The sequence below is a fragment of the Trichoderma citrinoviride genome, assembly GCF_003025115.1.
Source record: "Trichoderma citrinoviride strain TUCIM 6016 unplaced genomic scaffold BBK36scaffold_7, whole genome shotgun sequence".
In the NCBI taxonomy this organism is placed as follows: Eukaryota; Fungi; Ascomycota; class Sordariomycetes; order Hypocreales; family Hypocreaceae; genus Trichoderma; species Trichoderma citrinoviride.
This window is the reverse complement of record NW_020194715.1, coordinates 1,297,126-1,317,789: the sequence shown is the minus strand read 5'-3', so window position 1 is coordinate 1,317,789 and position 20,664 is coordinate 1,297,126. Positions and strand designations below refer to the sequence as shown.

Below are 20,664 nucleotides of genomic sequence, written 5' to 3'. Positions count from 1 at the left end.
CTTCGACTTGTCTCATTCACATACTCCCTCTTCACCCTCGTTTCTTCCTCAGGCATCATTACCAGAATCGCCCGGGAACACACAAAACTTCATCCTCGTCTGCTTCAGCGATATTCTCGCTTCCCACCGCTCGCTTCACACACCTCTTACCGCATCTCAAGCCGATACCACAAAATCTCGAGATACATTCACCACCTTCAATACCTTACTTTGGGTACCTTACCTTGAACTGCCAAGCAGACGCCCCGAGGGAAAGACCAAAGCAAGAGCCGACTTGCCGAAAGCTCGCCTCTGCCTCGCCTTTGTGCCTTCGCCTTCCTTCCTGCACGAGTGACTCGAGGTCTCTTGATTACCAATAATCCTCCGATCCTCGCTTCTGCGCTGGCAGCTCACGATCGTTCAGATCGCTTCAGTTAGTCAGTCGTTCAAGCTGGCTGCCTCACGCCTCGCCAAGCTGCTCAGACGCTGGACTCGCGGCCTCCGCTCGCACAGCACCGAGAGCACCGGCCTCAGCATCAACGCCATTGCCCTCATCAGCAGCACCGCCCTGCACGGCACCGCCATCAGCGGCGGTTCCTGTCCGTCAAGTCGTCCACCCTCTCGTCCTCGTTCTCGCCCTCGATCCCGACCTCGGTCTTGCCCGCAGTCTCCCTCTGAGACTCGGGAACAGGACCGACAGGGCCCTCGCAGCCAAGCGGCGCCTCCGTCACGCCCCGACAGAGCCAAAGCCATGGCCGTCACCTCCCTCCGTCCGTCCAGCTCCCGATCGCGACGGTCCGGCGACAGCAGCATCATCAGCCTCCGCTACGAAAAGACGGTCCAGGCAGAGCCGCCCATCCCGCTGCCGCCCAGGAGCGCCTCCCGCAACACCATCCGCACGCTGTCGATTCGATCGTCGGCGTCCTCTCCTTGCCCTTCGCCGTCGCCCTCTCTGTACGCCCTCTCCCTGTACTCGCCCAACCTCGTCGTGGTCGTGCCGCCGCAGCTCTCCCTGCCATCCATCCCGCCACCCGCTGAGCAGCACCCAGCCCTGAGGGCGCCCACGCCTGTCCGGCAGGCAAAGCTCGTCCGTGAGACCTGGAAGAGAGATTCTGGCCACGCCCCGACGCCCACCTCGGCAGCCACCATTTACGAAGAGGACTGCGAGGAGGAGGACGAGGGCAGGCAAGGCAGCAAGCAGGGCGGCAAGTCAGACGGCAAGCGGCTGGCAGACGACAGCAGCTCCTCTGCCGGCAGCAACAAGCGCTGGGGCCCTAGCCCGAGCAAAGTCGACGTCGTCGCACGGCATCGCGTCTCACAAGCTCACCCTCAGCCCGAAGCAGCTGTCGGCCAAGTGCCCGCTGGCCGGCAGAGCTCGCCAACAAGTGAGACAGCCGTCGGCCAGCCAGCCGCGTCGGGCGCAGCGTCATTTCCTTCCCTCGCCAAACTCTATCCTGCCGCCGTCGCACCGAGTCGCTCACAACCTCTTCCACTCTGCCAGCCCCCGCCGCCGCCGCCCTCGCAATCTCCTTCATCTCCTCCTCCTCGGCCGCAGTCGCAGTCGCCGCCCCCTCCGTTGTCGCCAGCCTCGCCCAAGAGACACAGCATCTTCAAGCGCCTTAGCGTCTGCTCCTCTGCATCGGCAAAGGGGAAATTAGCAGCCCTGCAGGCCCTGGCCCTCGACGAGGGATCGACTGCCGCGAACGCGCCAATGCAGCCCCTGATGCGGGGCTCGCAGCCAGCCTCCACTCAAAAGCAGCCACTGCGGTCGCCGATTGCACAAACGTCGTCTCTCCTGCCGTCACAGGCCCCTTCAGCCTCTCGCGACGCAGTTTCTCCGGCCGACATCGACGACGACCGCGCAGACGACCGAGACGACGGCGACGACCACGACGGCTTTGCGCCCCTGGGCATCTGCATCCCGAACCACAGCCTGCTCGAGGATGATTTTATGGCCACGCTGTCCTTCTCGAACCGCGGCAGCATCATGTTCGGGGGGCGACGCGCCGCCGGAGCGCTGGGCCTCGACGGGACCAACGACGTCGGCAGAGGCAATGTCTCTGCCCCTTCCACGCCCACCCGCAGCCATGCACGATCCAGCAGCACCAGCATCGATCGCATCGAGTCCTTGGCCGCTATCGCTGCCTCTGCTTCTGCCTCCGCCTCCGCCTCCAACCCCAGCCTCGTGCCCCGCGCTCAACCGCCGCCCGACATCCGCCTTTTAGCATCCGACGTCGACAAGGAGTCTCAAAAGGTGAGATCGCTCTACGGGGTTGGCGATGCCATCAATTGGGAGGATGGCGCGAGGCGCTCGTACTGCGAACCCTTGGAGCCTACCCCAGAGGTCCCGGCAGAGGACGATGGGAATGACTCGTATGGATTCCCTTGACGATTCCCGGCGTCGCGCGTGTGTGTGTGTCGGGCCTGAATTTGCTTCTTTTGTTCTGTGCATCTTGTGGCTAACGGCTTTTGCGCCTTCTCGTCGCCTTGTAGCATCCTCCCACCGCCTGTCCCTACCTGGGGGACTCCGCGATCTGTCCGGTCGACGAGCTCTTCGGTGCATCTTGACTACAGACGGGAGACGGAGCTCGCGGGCGGCTTGGAGGACTGGGAAGATGTGGACGGCGCCAATGTGGACCGATATGGCTTCATCACCGCGCCCCGATCACGACTCGGCACCCCGACTGAGATGAAGTCGGCCCAGTTCTCGCCCCGACGAAGACTACAGAAGAGAGAGACGGCCGGGCTATCGCCTCTGGGGCCCAGCAGGAAGATGTCGGCGAGGTCGCTCAACACGCAGGCCTCGGAGCTGTCCACGGCCTCGAAGCGCTCGTCGCGATCCGTTATTCGACAGGCCAGCAACCTGCTGCCCCATAACCGCGACCGGCGATGGCTGGATGAAGCCGGCGACATGCTCACGCTTCCGCCCAGCCTCCAAGATGCCGCCGAGGAAGCGCAGATTGAGAGGATCTCGGAAGCGCTGAAGCGCAAGGAGTGGGAGAGATCGGAGAAGTGGCGCAAGATGGCCAAGGTCGTCCGCAAGGGCGGCCAGGGCGAGGGCATGGAGTTTGAGTTTGACAGGAAGAACCCTAAGCTCATTGAGCGGACGTGGAAAGGCATTCCCGACCGCTGGCGCGCCGCCGCCTGGTGGTCCTTCATGGCCGGCTCCGCCGCGGACCACGGGGGCTATCCCACGGAGGAGCAGATTGTCGCCTCGTTTCACCGGCTGCTGGAGCAGAGCTCGCCGGACGACGTGCAGATCGATCTCGACGTGCCGCGGACCATCAGCCGACACATTATGTTTCGCAAACGGTATCGGGGCGGCCAACGGCTGCTGTTTCGCGTCCTGCACTGCCTTTCCATTTACTTCCCGGCGACGGGCTACGTCCAGGGCATGGCGTCCTTGGCGGCCACGCTGCTCTGCTACTTTGACGAGGAGAAATGCTTCGTCATGCTGGTGCGCCTGTGGCAGCTACGGGGGCTCGATCGCTTGTATCGCCCAGGCTTTGAGGGCCTGATGAAGGCACTGCAAGAGTTTAACGAGACTTGGCTGAATAAGGACGTGGCCAAGAGGCTGGTGAGTTTTTGGCAGCCTCCCCTTTGTTGCAATTTTCATCTAACTCGTGTCATTCCTGTAGATCGAGCTCGGCGTAGATATAACAGCCTACGGCACTCGGTGGTACCTCACCCTCTTCAACCTCTCCATCCCCTTCCCGGCCCAGCTGCGCGTCTGGGACGTCTTCCTCCTGCTGGGAGACAGCGCCGCGGAACCCAACAGGCCTCTCAGTGCCCCCGACGCCGAAGCAAGCCCGGCCACCGGACTCGACATCCTGCACGCCACGAGCGCTGCCTTGATCCAGGCCCTTCGCGAGGTGCTGCTGGACTCTGATTTTGAAAACGCAATGAAGGCCTTGACGTCATGGATTCCCATCAAGGATGAGGATCTGTTGATGAAGGTGACCAAAGCGGAGTGGAAGTCACACCAAGGCAAGAAGAAGACGTAGCACGCTTGCCTTTCGAGCATGGCCCTGACGGGCTGATGTCTCCTCCTTCTCTTCTACTGTATCTTATTTTCCACTACTACTTTGTTTCCTTTGTCTCTCCCACGGAATGGGTACATGGAATGGGACGGCTGGGCTTCACATGGCGCCTCCCTTGCCTTGTTCACTTACATTTCCGCACCTCGGATACCCCTTCGTCTTGATCAACTACCGATACCCTCTATTAATGACCCAAATGGTCTGCTCGACACCTCTCGACACCTGATTTCCTTTGTCTCTTGACGTGGCTCATTCCCACTTGCTTCGGCCACCTCGTTCACTCTCTCAGTCTGTTTCTTGCGTGCGTTTTCGGTTTGCTTTCATATACCAGGATTTGGGACAGGGTGGCGCGAAGCGGGCGTACGGTAGGCCCTGAATTATGGATACCCTTCCGTCACGGAGGCGTTTTGTCTTTTGAGCAGCGGGTGGTTGGCGACCTACCTGGCCAGATTGGCTGGAGTCGACATGCTAACGGCGGGCGGCAACGGCTGGTGTAGCTAGACGGCGATTTGGTAGGGTGAAAAAACAACAACTACTAGTACCACTAATACAAACGGAGATTTGTTGACTGGGTTCCTGAGCATTGAGTTTGCGTGTTACACCCCGTAAGCACTTGCGCGAAGCTTTGGCACAAAGTATGAGGACGTTGGATGGCGCTGGCCCTGCCGGGTTCCTGGGCGAGCTCCAGAAACGGGATACGGCTTCCATCACACGTGAGATTCATCATAATTCCAGGGGCCGTTCCGGATTCCGTGTTCTGTGGGTTGTCCGTGCTCGTACTGCTCACCTCAGTTAAGCTCTGGTTTTTGAGAGTTTGCCTTTTGATTACGTTTTTCTCCCCTTTTCGACGAGCTTCGTGTTGGAGGTTGTGTGATGGAGATGAGATGGGGATGGGGGGAGCTGACGACGTGAACGGAGTCGGTACAGAATCGTTATATATTACCTCCTTCTCTTCAGAGGTACGAAAGTATGGTAGAGAGCGAGATGTGCAAGAAGGAGATGTGGCGGATATGTGAGGAGGAGAAGATAATGATGGTGGTGATGTGAGAGAGAAAGAATTCTCTTCTAGCAATTTCATCATTGTTGTTATTTCTCTACACATATTAGTCTTGCTCTTTTATGTCTTGCCTCTTGTGAAACTTTTGAGCTGGCGCTTGGCATATAACATTTGATTGTCCTTTCAGAGAATGGTCTGAAATGCTATATGCCAATGCTTTCTTGATAGAATTGGGGATATGTGAGCAGAAACTTGAGCTGCATCTATTTTATCGTCATGTATCATAAAATAGGGGCGAATTGCAAAGATGGACGACTTCCGCTTTCTGGGTGTAGAATGTAAGAGATGTATCAGTTCCGGGGGCTCGTATATAAGCTCTACTTTGGCATATACGAAACTCGTTTTTCACGTGCCCCTTGTGAATACGACATATATATAGAAAAGGAATAAAAGTAAAAAAACCAGCGATATGTCCGTCGAATTAGCTTTTCGAGGGATATGTACAGTATACGAGATCTTTATTTGCATATACAGTATACGAGCTATACGAGTTTAACCCGTAGGTATTGAGAAGAGGGGATGAAGAACGGTGAAATGGGTTTTTGCATCACTCAGTATGAAGAAGAAAAGGAAGAAGTGAAGAAGATGAAGAAGAAGATTATGTTGGTCGTTTCGCAGCTTGAGTGGGTGTGTGCGTGTGTGTTGCGGAGGGGGGTGAGGAGAGGGCGTTTACGAATCGGGAAGCGGACCGAGAGATGGTTCTTTTCCATTGTATTGTGACATGTGGAAAACTCATTTGAGCATGTTTGATTTGAGCTTCGTGGGAGTTTTGGGGGCGCATTTGCACGTGTCAGTATCTTACGGGATACACTACGAGTTCCGAGAATAGGTATACACGGGTACTCATGAACGGCAAATATCTGTTTTGCCTTCGTAGGTAATAAGTAGAGACGTGGTCTCTCATATTTTTCATCTACATCGGAGAGTACAAGAAGATTTTTTACAGCTGAGTACTTCGGTATGAAAGCAGAAGAGATGCTACATTCTATTACCTAAGGTGCTACTACCTCGTGTCTCTATCTATTTGCATCTTGATGCCGAAAAGAAGATGCTAGCCGACTGCCGAGCTTCGACAGGTCTTGGCACGGGACAATCCATCTTGCCGGCTTTCTCGAGGGCTGTGCTTGGCATTGCAACTGTTGCTTCTTCGTATTTTGTATTAGGACACTTTTATGATGATGAGAACAAGGTTTTGCCGATGTACATGAAGAAAAGTAAGAGAATGGCAAGCAGACATTCGCACACGCCCCCTAAGCTGGAGAACCTGATGCTCGATGACACTTTCACACACCACAGGAGTGAGACGAATGACCACATTGTACAGATTGTATTTATTGTGATGGTACATAGCAGTTTTACCTGGCAAAAAGCTGAACTTTTTCTTTTGCTTGTTGGTTGCCTAGGTATCCTTTTGGTAAATAAGGTCCACTCAGGGCAGCAACAAGGAAAGTTCAATCTTCAGGCACACGGCAAGGGAAGCCTGATCATGATAGGTAGCTGCATAGTCCCTACTCATTTAATCAATCCACAGCAAAAAAGCCCCAAAAGCTCTTCCATCCCCAAAATCTCCGTCTTTTTCCCTCTTTAGCATATTCAAGCCCCCAGCAAAATGTAATGCCACTTCCCCCCCTTGTCCAGATTACTGTCCCTACTGCAAGTATTACAATATCTACCTTCTCTATTCTCGGGCAATGCTCCGGTTTGGGGCCCCTTGTTGTCAGCGATACCCGGAGCTTGATGAACCGGGGGGGCATCTTGTTCGATGGAGAAGCTAAACCCGACTCTGAAACAATACAAGCTCTCTGCCTCTTGTGCTTTGGTTTGTGAAGATTCCCTCGCTGTATTGCCTTCAATTACGTGTATAGGCTGTAGCTGTTTATTAATGGATTATATATAAACTACCCAGTAGTGTGCAAATACTTGTACTACTATCTAGAACCAGCACTTAGAATTTGGCACCACGGAGGAAATGGTCCGCCTATGACTGAGAAGCCTTTCCTCACTTACACAAAAAAATCTTGTAAAATAGAACAACCTTCTGTGTACAAGCTTTTGAAAACGAACAAGCATCTGCATTTTATGCCCGTCCCATCCTAATATAGGAAAGCCAAGGTATTCGTGACTACTGTACGCCCGCAAAAAAGAAACACAATCCCGGCAGGTGTAAGGGCACCTACAAAAGGCAAATTACAGGCCCCCCCCTTCCAGGACGGATCTCGTCATCCAGGAACCCATCGCTTTTTCCTGTTCCGTTCTCACGAGTTTCCTTCTTTTTGCTTTTGTCTTTATCTAAAAAGAGAAGGAAAAAAAAAAAACGAATCTGATGCTGCTCCACCAATTGTCCGGTTCGACAAAATCCGTCCAACCTTGTAGATACGACATATAGTTTGCCTCGGCATATGTCCCCCCTTCCTATGTATGTGCTCTAAACACATGTTATTATCACCAACCTGCCATTGATGGGGGATTGAAGCTGGGTACATTTTTTTCCTCATGCGTGGTACTTTCTAGTAAAGAAGACTTTGAACAGCGGTCTGTCTATTTTCGGTAAACCGTAAACAAGCATCACCATGCAAGAACCAAAGTCCTTCCTTCGTACATGCAGAACTAATGCATCGAGACATGACACGGCAACATACACCCCATACAAATACCCAGTACCTACCGACAAATACCGATTGTACCTAGGTAAGTAGGTATTTACTATAACCTTGACCTTGAATTCCGTTCCATGCAACGCTAGGTAGGTTAGGTCCTAACAAGCATCTTTAACTCACCCAGGCAACCAGGGTATTCCGTAATAGGCACCTGGCAATACTAATAGTACTAGTACTACACTTACAACAGAACCTGTAGGAAGTACCTGCCTGCATGCAAGAGGTAGGTAGTACAAAGAAAGCCCCTGTTGATCGGGATCCAAATCACCTCGTCCAAAACGATTACAGGACCTCCCCCATCTCGTGCCCGAAACAAAACAGCTTACTCTTCCTCTCACTCTCACGTATGCATACGAGTACATGCCCATAACCGTTGAAGCATTTCACCTCACCCGACATCATCCTCATCTTCACGCCTCATACCAACGAAAACCTCCCAAGAACCTCTCAACTTCACCTTTATACTGTATGTACAACGTCAACGTAGCATCAAACACACCGTACCATCACCACCTCATCCCTTCGTCAACACACTGCAACTCTGCACTGCAAAGCAAAACGTCAGCCCTGCTCGGAATCCGGATGCGCCTTACGCGGATATCATATGACCGATCGCTCAAGCGCGCTCCTGCTTCGGTCCCGACCCCCCGACCCCTTGCCCGTCTTGCGCGGCCTCTTCTCTTCTTCCACCCTCGCTCTCACTCTGCAATTCCCGTTTCCATCCTAGCGCGGGCCTCCTGGCTTTCCTCTTCCTCTTGCAACCTTGCACGTACATACCGTCCCCATGGGTCGTCTGTTTCATCTACGAGTACATACCTGCCGTCCTTTCGTGATTGGCACCGCCCAAAAGGGCCACCCCGGTGCATCCAAGCTTTTTGCCTGCTTCGGATGTCAGTCCTAAGCCCCCCGGCGAGAGCAGCAGCTCAACGGCACTTTGATCTCGGTTGCCCTCAGCTCGCGTCGGTCCGGATTTGCTCCTGCTGCTGGGTCATGATCTGCACGTGAAATTGGTCTCTCGGGCCTGTGAAAATTTGCTTTGATTCGTCTTCTTTCTCGTCTCATCTTCCTCTTTCAGTAGATATGCCCGTCCGTGGCAGACGCTTGGACGCCTTGTGCATCCCCATGCCTCGTCCTATCAATACACTTTTGTCCACATGCAATTCGAAACACAAACAGCCCGAGTTCCCCCTCTCCCTCCCGAAATAGAACAACGCCGATATGTGCAAATCGCCAAAAACAAACTATGCAATCCGGCCGCCACTCTAGTCTGAGAAATGTGAATGACCAGTCTGGTCCTCTCCTACCCCAATGATGGCGTTGGAAGATGAAACGAAATTTGCGCAGATGGTGCCTGACGTATGCCGAGTCAATTGTACAAAAGGGGGGTGGCGGGCGGTCAAGGCGAAACCAGTCGACCAAGACCAGCAGCGAGTGAAGTGGTTGCAAATTGAAGTGATGAAACCCCATAGGAAGAAAGGAAAGTGAGAGTGAGAGTAGAATAATGGAGGAGAAAAGAAACAGGGTGACAGGATTGTAAAACAGAGGCCTCCAGGCACGCAAGAGCATCCTGTGCTGTCGACGACATTCATGGCCTAATCTTTGAATCAGGCCTCTCTCTCATGCATCCCAGCTCCCATTCGGGATCTTGGGTCAACGTCTCCTGCCGAAAGGGGGGGCTCGCCGGCTCTTTGGTCTCCCGGGCCCCTGCCTCGCGGTATGGGTGGCGGAGGCTCAAGCCGCGGAGGCTGTGCAGCTTGTCGTGGCAGCTGGCCCAAGTCCTCGGGTTCGCGGGATAGCAGAGAGGATACCGTCTGCTTTGCGCTCCTCGAATCTTCCCTCTCGCGGTGCGAAGGGGCCCAGGACGGAGCTTGTGGTGGCGTCCTCGCTCGGGGTCGGTCTGCATCTTCGCCGTACATTTGTCCTGGCGGCCTATACCACGACACGTCGCTGCGCTGGCGCTTGTGCGATTTTCGACTGGGCGACGCCGGGTTCGATGAGCCGTGCTGCGTGAACGGCGGCGGGGATCGAAATCGGTCTTCGCTTGGCGCTCTGGTGGCCTGCTGAGACGATCCCCCAGTCGTCTTTCGCTTCTTCTGGCTCTCCCCTGTTACAGCGCCACACAAGCCCCCCAAGTTAGCTCAAACGGAGTCTCGCTTTCTCTTGGATTTTGACGAACCAGACGGTGTTCCGGGTCGGTTCGAGCTGCTGCCGCTCTGCGTTGCCGGCGGCTGCCAGTGGTGAAAATAGATCGACGGGCTCGTATCGTGCTGGGACGACTGCGACTGCGTGTGTGCGTGCCCCTGATACGGCGGCATGGCCGACGGAGGCGGTGCCTGCTGCGCCGGGGCCTGAGGAGCGTTTGCCACGCTCACCATGTTTGATGCCACCGCCATCGGCCGGCCCAATACGCCAGAGATTGTCTGGCCTCTTGGCCTCGACGGCGACGCTGGGTACTGTGCGTATCCGCCGCCGGGGCCCTGCGCCGGGGTCGCCTGCGCTGGGGAGGTGGTATACATCACTCCGTGGCCTACGGGCTCTCTCGAGTGATCTGGCGAGTGCGGTCGCTGCGGCGCAAGAAGCTGGGGATGGTGACCCTGGGCCGGAGCCATGAACTGCTGCGCCCATTCGAGAGCGGCCTGGGGAAGCGTGCCCCCGCTTCCCATGCCGGCAAAGACCAGAGGGATCATGGGCGGCGGGATGCCGCCGCCAAGAGAAGCTCGCAAGATGTCCATCTCAATCTTCCTCTGCTCCAGACGCAAAGTCTCCTGCCTCGTCTTTTCCTCTTCTTGCCTCGTCCTCTCCTCCTCCGTCTTGGCCTGCAGCCAAGTCCTCATGGATTCTTCGGCCCCTTGCCATTGCTGCGGCGGGGGAGGCAGGCCAGCCGAGGGTGAAGGCCACGGCTGCGCCTGATGAGAGGGCTGGCCCAGCGGCAGAGGTGGCGGCGGTTGGGCGTGATGTGACGGCGGTGGCGGAGGGCCAACCGAGGAAGGCTGCTGTGGGGGTAGAGTCATGGCCGCCGGCGGAGGCAGACCACGATGAGAAGCAGACATGGGCTGGACTGGACTGCTCTGGGATTGAGAGACGATATACGGTTTATAGGATGAATCTTGGTAGTTCAAGGGGGGAGAGGGCCGCGAGGTGGATGGCGGAGTTGGCAAATCATGGACCGACTTGTAGCCGTACGTCGTCGATTGCTGCTTGATGGTGAGCATCATCACATATGCCGCCAGTTACCGGAGTGTATGCATGTGCTTAAGCAGTAGGCATCTGCAGATGGCGCAAAAGAGAGAGAGAGAGAGAGAGCAGGCTGCGGGGGTGGCATGCAAGAAAGAGAGAAGCAACTTTATCAACCGAAAGTCATCAGAAGGGACAGGAAATACGACGATGGGAGCAAATGGGGAAGAAGGCCCAAGCACCATCAAACACGGGAGGAGAAGGAGAGAAAGAAGGGACAACAGAAGGGAAGTTGTGGAGGCGTACGCGGTGGATATAACGTCTTTGTATAAGAAGTCAAAGTCGGCCTAGCTGGAGGTGACGGACAGCTCAACAACAACAATGGCTGTGACTGGGGCAAGGACGGGTGACGCTTAGGAATAAGCTAGCCACCCTCATTGGGAGTAGTCTCGGTGTCAACAGACGATGCTTGGTACAGGTGAGAGAGCAGATGGATGGAGAGAAGGGCTGAGGCAACCCTGTCGGGCACATGCAGGCTATCCAATATCAGAGATTGTGGCTCGTCCGCTCCTTGTGTGTAGGCGCATGTAGTGTTTCCTAGAATGGAGACAAGAACGCCGCGGGATGGAGGCGGCCAACGAACGAGGGGCTTGTCCCAAGAGGGGAGGGGGGGAGTGTTGCCGACAAAGGCAAAGCAGGAGCAGAGCCAGAGCCAGAGCCAGAGCCAGAGAGGCACAGGCAGAGGCGAGACAGACAGTCAGAAACCGGACCTGAGAGCATCGGCTGGGCTAGAAGGAGGGTGAACAGCAGACAAGGGCCGGAGCGGGCACCGTGCCACTGTGGAGAAGGCGAGTAGTGTGCCTGGTCTATTCCACAGGAGCGTGCACGTATCAGAGCAAATGATCTGATTAGGGAATCGATGGGACAGCAGCTAACAGGGAAGTGGGTGGAGGGCGTGTGCGTTTCAGATAGGGAGTGTAAGAGAAGGGGAGAAATGAAATGGTACTTGGTCGTTGGAAAAAGAAAAGAAACCTCTCGAGATAAATTCTCTCAACCAACATTTGTGGACTGGCTGGAAACGGAGCCGAGGTCGATGAAAAGGAGGGAAGAGTCGAGACAGAGGGAGAGTCGGAGAAAGGAGGAGCAACAGCAGGAGGAGGAGGAATAAGGGATCAAACTGCAGGGAAAGCGTATAATAACCGTGGCCTAGACTGCGACGTGTTGTGTCTTGCTCTCCAGGTCTGGTGTATAGAACAGCTCACACGCAGGGTGCAAGGGGCATCTCAGCTGCTGATGGAAAGGACAACATATACTGTAATACAGCAACGGCATCCGGACAGCGTGCTGAGCAGCCAACCATGGTGGAAGAGAGTAAATGGAAGTACCAACTTGCCTTGTATACTCCTGCACAAGCTAGGTATGTAGGCAAGATCGGCAACGTGAAGGAAGCAGCACTTCGTAGAGAGAGTCTCGCAACGGAGGGAATCGCTGCCGGCTTCTGTCGAATGCGGGGGATGGATTATACCATCAGAGAGCCTGTAAGAAGCGTAACTCCTGAGCTGTCAAGGCGCGAACAAATCGGCCGCTATCAAGCATTCGCAAGGGGGAAGCATGAAGCAGGGCCGGCAAGCGGGCAGAGAGGTTGCTCTCTCGACACGATAACCCTTGATAAGACTAGATTGAAAAGAGAAACGCATTCGCCCATCTGCCACGAGCATGTATATACATACGCGTGCAGCACCCAGAGAGGAGGGCATCTTGTGTGCCAGTGTGCGGCTGCTGCACGTCTGAGGAGTAGGTGCGAAAAATAGTACACGATGGAGGGGTCCATCCAATGGAGCGGCTGCTTGCTCTGCGCTTCCGCGGGTACAAGAACGCATCTGGTACCTCCCACATCGCAGCTGCGCCGTACTGGGCCCCGGAAGTGCTCCGTACTGTATGCACAGAGCTGCGCGCCGCTGGGAACAGAGGGCAATTGGGCGACATCTCGCGCCGGTCTGGCCTCGGGCTGCGGCTGCCACGAGCATGGGGCAACCGCCATGGCGAGATTCGCCGGCTGGGTGCCGTGGACTTCGGACGGAGCCCTTGTTGTGGACGCATCAGCCTCTAGAAATATATCTCCTTGCCCCGTCCAGGCGCTGGTCGTGCTGTAATAGCTCGTCAGCTCGGAGCTGCCCTCTATGGCTGAGGCATCTGCTGCGCTTGGAGGACGCCGTCGAGTCGAGAGCCACAGGGCTCCAAGAAGTGGAGGAAGAGAGGGGTCGGTGGCGGGCATGGCTCAGGCTTTGTGCTGGCCTCTTCCCTCTGTTCGATTAGCATTAGCTGAGCGGGCGTAAGAGATACGGAGCCTTCCATTGTCGGTTGCTTAGCCTGAATGGCTCACCTATTTGTTGTGTGGCGTTGCCGTGTCTCGACTAGGACCAGGTCTTTCCAGAGCCGGCTCTCGTCTCCAAGTCCGCAGGACGAGATGGATGCGCCATAATACTGCGTGTAGATACAGGTAATACCTCGCTGCATGCATGCATGCTGTGTGGCCGGCCAGTACAGTAGGTACTGAGGTAGAGCTGCTGTATGTACATGCTGTCTGGGCGAGTGCTCCGTGCGCAGGCAAGTAGGTACTCGATAGTCTGGGGCCATGCGGTGTACGTTTCCATGTGTGTGCGCGTGTTCGTGGGTCTGGATGCATGAGCACGCGTACTGGCAGCGTGCGGCGTGATGCATGTCGTGTCTCGCCGTCTGTTTATTTTCGTCTTCTTGCGTTGATCCTCTGGAGATGTCGTGGTGTTGATGTCGTCTGTGTCTGTCACGTTATTGCTCTTTTTACAACCTTCCGTTGCGGCAGGTGGGTGGGATCTCGCCTCGTTATCGATATGCCTCGCCAAGGTAGGTAGGTAGTCGTCCTCTTCACCTTAAGTTGTTCACGGTGAGTTCACATTCGACTACTGAGGTAACTAGGAGTCGACGACCAACATAAACACCTTGTTCATCATTTCATATTCTCAGTCTGTCAATGGAAGTCAAGATAGATCCCGGATACTACTTATTCAAAAATGCACACTAGATCCGAGATATCATGTACCAAGACAGCAGAGGTAGCACTTTGTAATACCTCCACCCGTTGAGCATGTTTGAGCCGTGAGCGCATATATCTGCATGTACTGCTCCCTCCACTCCTGCGTACGGGGTACCTGGACGATACCATTCTCTGCAAGAAACCCGGTCAACCGAGCAGTGGCCTGGTACTTGGCACATCCTGCCTCGACCCCTCTATTCACATGTTCTCCCCCAAATCACTTCCCTTTGCACTCCGTTCCCATAGGTACCGGCTACTCTTCAGCATGCATCGCATACCTACTACCCCTTAGTAACCACTCCCTCCCTCCCTCGCTGGTAGTAGTAGTAACAAAACGACGGCTCAGCCACGGAGCTTATCGTGGGAGGAGCACAAGCTCCTCAGCAACAGCCTCTAGCGCTGCATCCTATCGATTAAGGTCCAGCAATTCGCAACGCGAGGAGGTTTGTCATAGGGAACGAATGCGTCCAGGACTTACAAGGCCCTGCTGTGGGTAGGCTGATAGGTCGGCCAGGGTTTCGACATGCATTTTGCTGCAGGCTTGTTTTGGACTTTTGGAGGGGAACCGACAACAGGCGCCTGTCAGCCGGGCAGACAGAAGAGGGAAAACAAGGCAATATCGGCCGCCGCCAGGGATGAAAAAAGCCGATCCGATTGAACAAGCTGGGCTCCTGGACCTTGTAGCAGACAGGGACGGGAGTGCGGACGGACAGGTGGACTGACTCGATGGGGATCTGGACCTTGTCTACTAGGGAATTGTGGCTTGCTACTCGCCTTACACCCCTCCATGCGAAAGTTCCGGCCCGTACGTCGTCGCCCAGATGGAACTGGATAGTAATGCTATTGTGAGGTGAGGTGAGGTATGGAAGAGTACTAATACTAGTAGTAGCAGTAATAGTCTGGCTGAAAGAAGGTGGGGGAATCCTCGAATCGGCCATGGATCTAGTTGAACGAGGCCACGACTCAGTTCATCTTGACGATGATACAGCTCAGATGCTTCAACGGCCTCCCCATTGCGTCGAGCTGGGCTGCTGCAGGCCCGCCTTTGTCAATGCAAGAGCCGTGCGGACAAGGATGACTTTCGGTGGCTGAAAAAGAGGGCATGTTGCTGATCTGTCACCGCCGTCAGCTCCGCAGCAAAGCCATGGGGAACTTTGGGGTATGAGCTATGCTTGTTTGGACGAAGCAACAGTAGAGCAACTCGAACGGAGTCGCAATTGGTGGCAAGGCGCTGAACGAAGCAGATTGGCAGACTGGAAAGGATGAAATGACCAGAGCTGCTGGCAGCGGGCCAAGGGTTCTTTCAGAGCAAATGACGTCCTGGCGACGAATGCCGTAAGTCCGGGAAACACAACGCCACATGCCTTGTGCTTGTTGACATGATATATCGAGCCCGGGGCTGGTGTGTGCTCTACAAACTCGGGGTTTGTGCTGGGCGGTGTTCCCACCTCCCGCCTCCACGTTTGCCAATTGCCCAGAATGGCGGTGGCTGATGCCCTTGTTGATATCCACGCGCGGCAGGCACTGTTTTATCATTGTCGAGGTGGTACAGGCAGCCTGATGCATCCGCCGTTGGTGTATCATCGCCGCGATGCGAGAACCGACCTCCAATCGACAAAGAGATGCTCCGGTGCGCTAGCTCTGCTGGACGGAGAATAACAGACCCGCGGTCATGCTACTAGTCGCATTCTATATATAAATCTTGATATACTACTACTACTATTCGCATACTCGTATATACTAGATACGGAGTAGTACTCGTAGCATGGTCGTTGGCTGGCATCCTTGCACAGAGACGACAGTAGTATAGTAAACATCGAAGCCGTTGAGATGCCGGCTCGCGACGCACAGCAGCCAGGGAGGGTCGATGCGACTGGCGAGCAGCAACGTGTGAGTCACAGAGCAGACTCACATTAGCACACGTAGCTAGGACGCATGCGTATCTGCCACTCATGCGCAGGTAGGGAGGCCAGGTGCAGGGCAGGGACAAGAGCACGCTGAGACAAAAGGACAGACGGCGGAACAAGTTCTTGCTTCTCTGACAAGCACGTACTTTGTACATGGGCCATGGAAGCCACAAGCCCAGCCGATCCATGCAAGACTTGACGGGGGTGACACATCTCAAACATCCGGCCTGGTCCAGTAAGAATCGAGAGCCGCCGTGTGCTTTGAAGAAGGTGCATTTCGGATGCAGTCAGTCGGAAGCCCTTGGCACGCGAGAACCCTGCAAAGCCGCTGGTCGTTGCCGCTTTGGCGATGGCTCAAGTGAGGACAGAGGAGCAGCGCTGCCGACTTGAAGCATAAGGGATATGATGACAGGAATGCCTCCTCTTATGTCGAGATGGGGATGGTGTGGCGAAGGTCGGGTGGCCCGCGGAGTTGAGAGAGTGAGGGATGATGGGAGTTGTGCGGACGTTGACCCTGGCACCTAGGAGGTAGAATAGTAGATGAGCTGTAGAAACAAAGGGACACGCTGGCAAGTATTTTGATAATCGAGATGCTTCCCCCGGAGTGAGTAGCTACATACCTGCTGCTTTGTTGCTTGATTGTGCTTGTGCAGTATGTATAGCAACTTGCAGCTCTTGTTGGTCCTGCCATGTCCATCACTGCCGCGTTTTATGTAATCCCTCTTCTGCCTTTGCCTGGACAAGGACCAGGGTCTCTCGAAGGGAGGCATGTCATTGCCACTATCGCTGGGCCTTGACCCCAGGCCCATCTCACGCTCCAGCTTCCGAGCAAAATGCGAGCGGCTGGAATGGCCCGATCTGCACGTCTAACGGAGAGAACTGCTCTGGCTGTGAGGGGCAGACAAGGCTTGCCCAGCCAAGTGCCAAGGTGACCCTCCTAGCACAAGCACCAAGTCCCCATAGCCGGCTCTCCGTATGTGCGGGTACATGTAGGAATGCATGCATGAATGCATACTAAAAGGCAATAAGGCCCATTGATACAGGCAGTACTGGAGTAAATCCACCAAGGACAATGCCTCCAGCTCATCTGTTGGAACTCCGGCTTCACGCATCCCACCTTGGCCAAACGTCGTTTGCCTGTCCTGTGTGTACCTCGGACAAGTACTACCTCCCTCCTTGGTCAGCCAAGCTCATGTGAGGCTCGTGTCTGGACTGAGCGACTCCATGGAGTCTATACGGCGTGGTATTCGCGCACTAACACGAGGTCAGCCTTGGTCCAATTGTTTGTAGACGAAGGAGAAGAGCCCTGAGCTGCCCCTCGGCTGCCCACTTGAACCGCAGAGTAGTAGTACTACTACTAGGTAGCAGCATGCAACATGACAAGTCCGCACTCGGTGCTCCGTAACCTGGGGCCGCATCCACGGCCGCGCCATGAGCCGTCTCATGATCTAAGACACAAGACACAGCTTCGAGATACGAAGCAGCCAGCCGGGGGGGAAGGGAACGACGGCACTAAGCTCGTTGCACCCTTGTGAGCCGAGGGGCGGCGTGTCTTAGACCCTTCATGTTTCCTCCTCCGATTCAGCTTGTGCCATCTACATGGAACCAGTAAGATTCCAGGGCGCCCTCCCCTGCTCGGCCTCTGCTGGGAGCTAGCATCGAATCGCATTGCATCGTCGACGGCCCTACAGGCCACAGGCCACAGGCTACAGGCGCTGCTGCTGAGGTCCCGCATGCGCCTTTAATGATCTGAACCCGGTGAGGTGCTCGCCAGCCGGGAGGGAGATGTGCGTGTTAGTCCCATGCAAGCCGCGTAAGACCGCCACCTTGAGCTGAGAAGAAGGGATGACGAATTCGATCAGAGAAGGGTGAGGGAAAAGGAAGAGAGATTCCAGTGCGCTCTCGCTTAGCCTTGACTGGATTCGTTCTCCAACGAGTGCTTTTGAGATGCGTTGTGTGTCATTCTTCGATGTACAAGTGAATGAGTGGTATTACTGGCGCTATTCTGGACCTCGACTAGCACTTGCTGCTACTGTCCTGTTGCTTCGTAGCATCTGCAGTTGCATTAGAACGATTGCCGGACCGGCCAATAGCAATCCATGGAACGCTTCAGAGCTTCGGCTGCCCCACCTTGAATTAGCTTTTTTCCGCAGTCGGCACCTTCCGTGCTGAGCCTGCGATGAACCTTGCGCCAAACCAGCAACAGAGACCAAAAGTCATTGTTACCGCATTCTGCGTCTGCTCTCACCGTAACAAGCAGTTCGTAGAGAAGGAAAGAGCAGAGCATGCAAGAGCGAGCAAAGCTCCAGGCTCCATGCCCGGAGCACATTGTCCGCGGCTTGGTTTTGCCGAGACCTCGAGCATCTTCCGAATTCTACAGGTATAGTAGCAGTTGAAGGATTGACGTTCTCAGCAGAACCTCAGTTTGTGACGGAAGCTGCATTGGCTGTCCTCGCTAGCGGTAATAATGCTGAAACCCTATTCCGCCGCCACGTTGCGGATACAAGCAAAATTACCATAGCCAAGTACTCCTGTGCTGCCATCATATGCCATGGTGACTTCTCTATCCCCGCCCAAGAGGTACCTTCAGCAAATCAGCAGGAGGTACGGCAGGTACGACGTGGAGAGCTGCCTTGTACAGGAGAGACACTTCTGGATTCTCATTGGACGCTACACTCGCACATGTCGTCAACTGCTTGAGCAGGCACGATGCAGTGCGACGTCCAGTGCCATCATGCGCCTTTCAAGGCAAGCGCAGGCTGCGGCTTTCCTGTCATTTGCGACAGCCGCGCAGGCAGGTGCGAATCTGGTCACTGTCCGGCAGTTCCAGATCTAGTAGCAAGGCAACAAGCCGAAGCCTTTACGAGACCACGATACCTTCAAGTTACTGTACAGCGCTCATATAATGGCAGTACGATAATCTTTGCAGCAAGGTAGCGGATGATAAGGCACGCCTGCTAGACAGGATCAGCCCTTTCTGACAAAGGCCAGTACCTGCATCTCGCCAAGGTAGCGTACTGACTGGCTACAGTTGTATTCGAATGTCGGGAAGAGACACAAACTGCCTGGAATGTCGACCACCAACTCTGTCTCGACGATTCGGAACTAGCCATGCTCGTCTTCTTCCATCTGCTTTCGCCATCCTCTTCTGCTTGTCTCGAAACACCTGTTACTTGAGAAGAGATTCCCAGCGTGATCGGAGACATGGATCAATCTGACCTCAAAAGCACCAAGATTCACCAGAGCAACTTCGAACTAGCGCCTACTCCCACAGCAACGCCCCTGATTTCTCTTACACCGCATGGCCGGATGGATGATTTGATCACACCGTCTGCCAGACATTGCCTGCTCGTTCACTTTTGCCATACTGGGATTGAGTTGTTGCACAGAGGGCGGGAAAAGTTCTCCTGTGATACCTCGCCTTCGCGTTCACGCCCTCGGCCTCGCTGAAATCGAGGCTAGCCGGTGTCTTAATCTCCTGTTTTCCGCTCTCGGCAGTCAAGATCGCGATCAGGACCGGGTAGCCTCGACCACACAGCCTGAATAGCCTCAAACCGACACCAAGCCAACCCCATCACGCCAGACTTGGCCGAGAGAACACAATCCTGCGAGAAGCAAGCCACGGACCTAGATCGAGGTCGACGACCATGGCTTTCTTCAAGCAACTTCGCACTGTCAAGCCGCAATGTCCGTCAATTTGTTTCCAAGAGTCATGTCCAAATAGTCCAGATAGGGGCTTGGGTACCAGACCAGAGCACTGCTTCTCTCGGCTTTACCGATCTTCTCAATCTGGCACGCCTAGCATCTGCCGGCACAGTCGGACGTGGTTGGAGAGTCTTGAGCGAACAAGGCCAGCTTCAGCCTCTAGAACGTGTCGTGAGAGGCTTGTATCGGCACTGCGCAGCCGTCCGCTCATCTTGGTCAATGTCCTCCGGCAGTCTGTTTCCGCCGCAGCCTACCAGGGCCGTATCAGTTTGGCAGTAGCGTCCGGTCCGGATGCCACGCCGTCGGCTAGCAGATATACTTCGAGTTTCCACGTCACCATGGTTCGTGTATTTCCACTAAGAATCGAGCTTCAGGCGCCAGCCGCCGCCGTTTCTTCTTGGCTGGTCTTGTTGATACACACCAAGAGGACCAGCATCATATCAACCAATGAACTGAAACCAGCTCCAGTTGGGCGACAATCGTCTTCCTCCCTTCTGATCGGTGAGCATACTTCGAAGTGAGACCAAAAACTTTCTGGCCTAGCCGCCAGCAGTACGAGTATGGAAACTGTGAACTGGCAAATTATGTGATATTAGACCAGCCGCATCATGGCAACGCCGCCCTGATGGGTAAGCAGACCGGACAAGATAGCTCACAATGAGGTATCGACGGCCGCCTCTCCCCGCATTCAGCACACCCTCAACCGGATAGACTTCCGTCTTTGTTTTCTCGTCTTCGTGCTGAACCCCTCTCAACCTCGAAGAAACAGGAAGCAGTGAGTAAGCCAAGCCAGCCACGCACCATGCCGGATTCGAGTGGCTGCTGGAGCTCGAAGCTACGACTGCTACTTCACTGTGCCGCAATTCAGCCATCGACCATTAACCACGGCCGAGTTTCACTTAGATTAAGTCGACTTTTGCTTGAGCGCATAGTATTCCCAGGCTGTGGGGATGACCTGATCAGCGTCTATCCGATTGGACCAGCTTTCAGATGCGTGTGTGCCTAGAGCAGGCATTGCTGCCGCGAACTTATGTTGGATTTGTCGAGAGACCTTCCTTTTTGCCCTGGGACA

At 54.9% G+C, this 20,664-nt stretch overlaps 2 protein-coding genes across 2 annotated transcripts; one reads left to right on the top strand and one right to left on the bottom strand.

Moving 5' to 3' along the window:
- Positions 1-730: 730 nt before the first annotated feature.
- Positions 731-3,983, top strand: BBK36DRAFT_1141314 (RabGAP/TBC; the record flags this gene model as incomplete). Its single annotated transcript, XM_024893441.1, has 3 exons — positions 731-2,352; positions 2,473-3,556; positions 3,618-3,983. 3 exons carry the CDS (start codon positions 731-733, stop codon positions 3,981-3,983), a joined length of 3,072 nt encoding a protein of 1,023 aa, XP_024749792.1.
- Positions 3,984-9,750: 5,767 nt separating this feature from the next.
- On the bottom strand, positions 9,751-10,945 carry BBK36DRAFT_1133315 (hypothetical protein; the record flags this gene model as incomplete). The annotated part of the gene is made up of 1 exon (XM_024892080.1): positions 9,751-10,945. One exon carries the CDS (start codon positions 10,943-10,945, stop codon positions 9,872-9,874), a length of 1,074 nt encoding a protein of 357 aa, XP_024749791.1. The 3' UTR covers positions 9,751-9,871.
- Between the last annotated feature and the right edge of the window lie 9,719 nt (positions 10,946-20,664).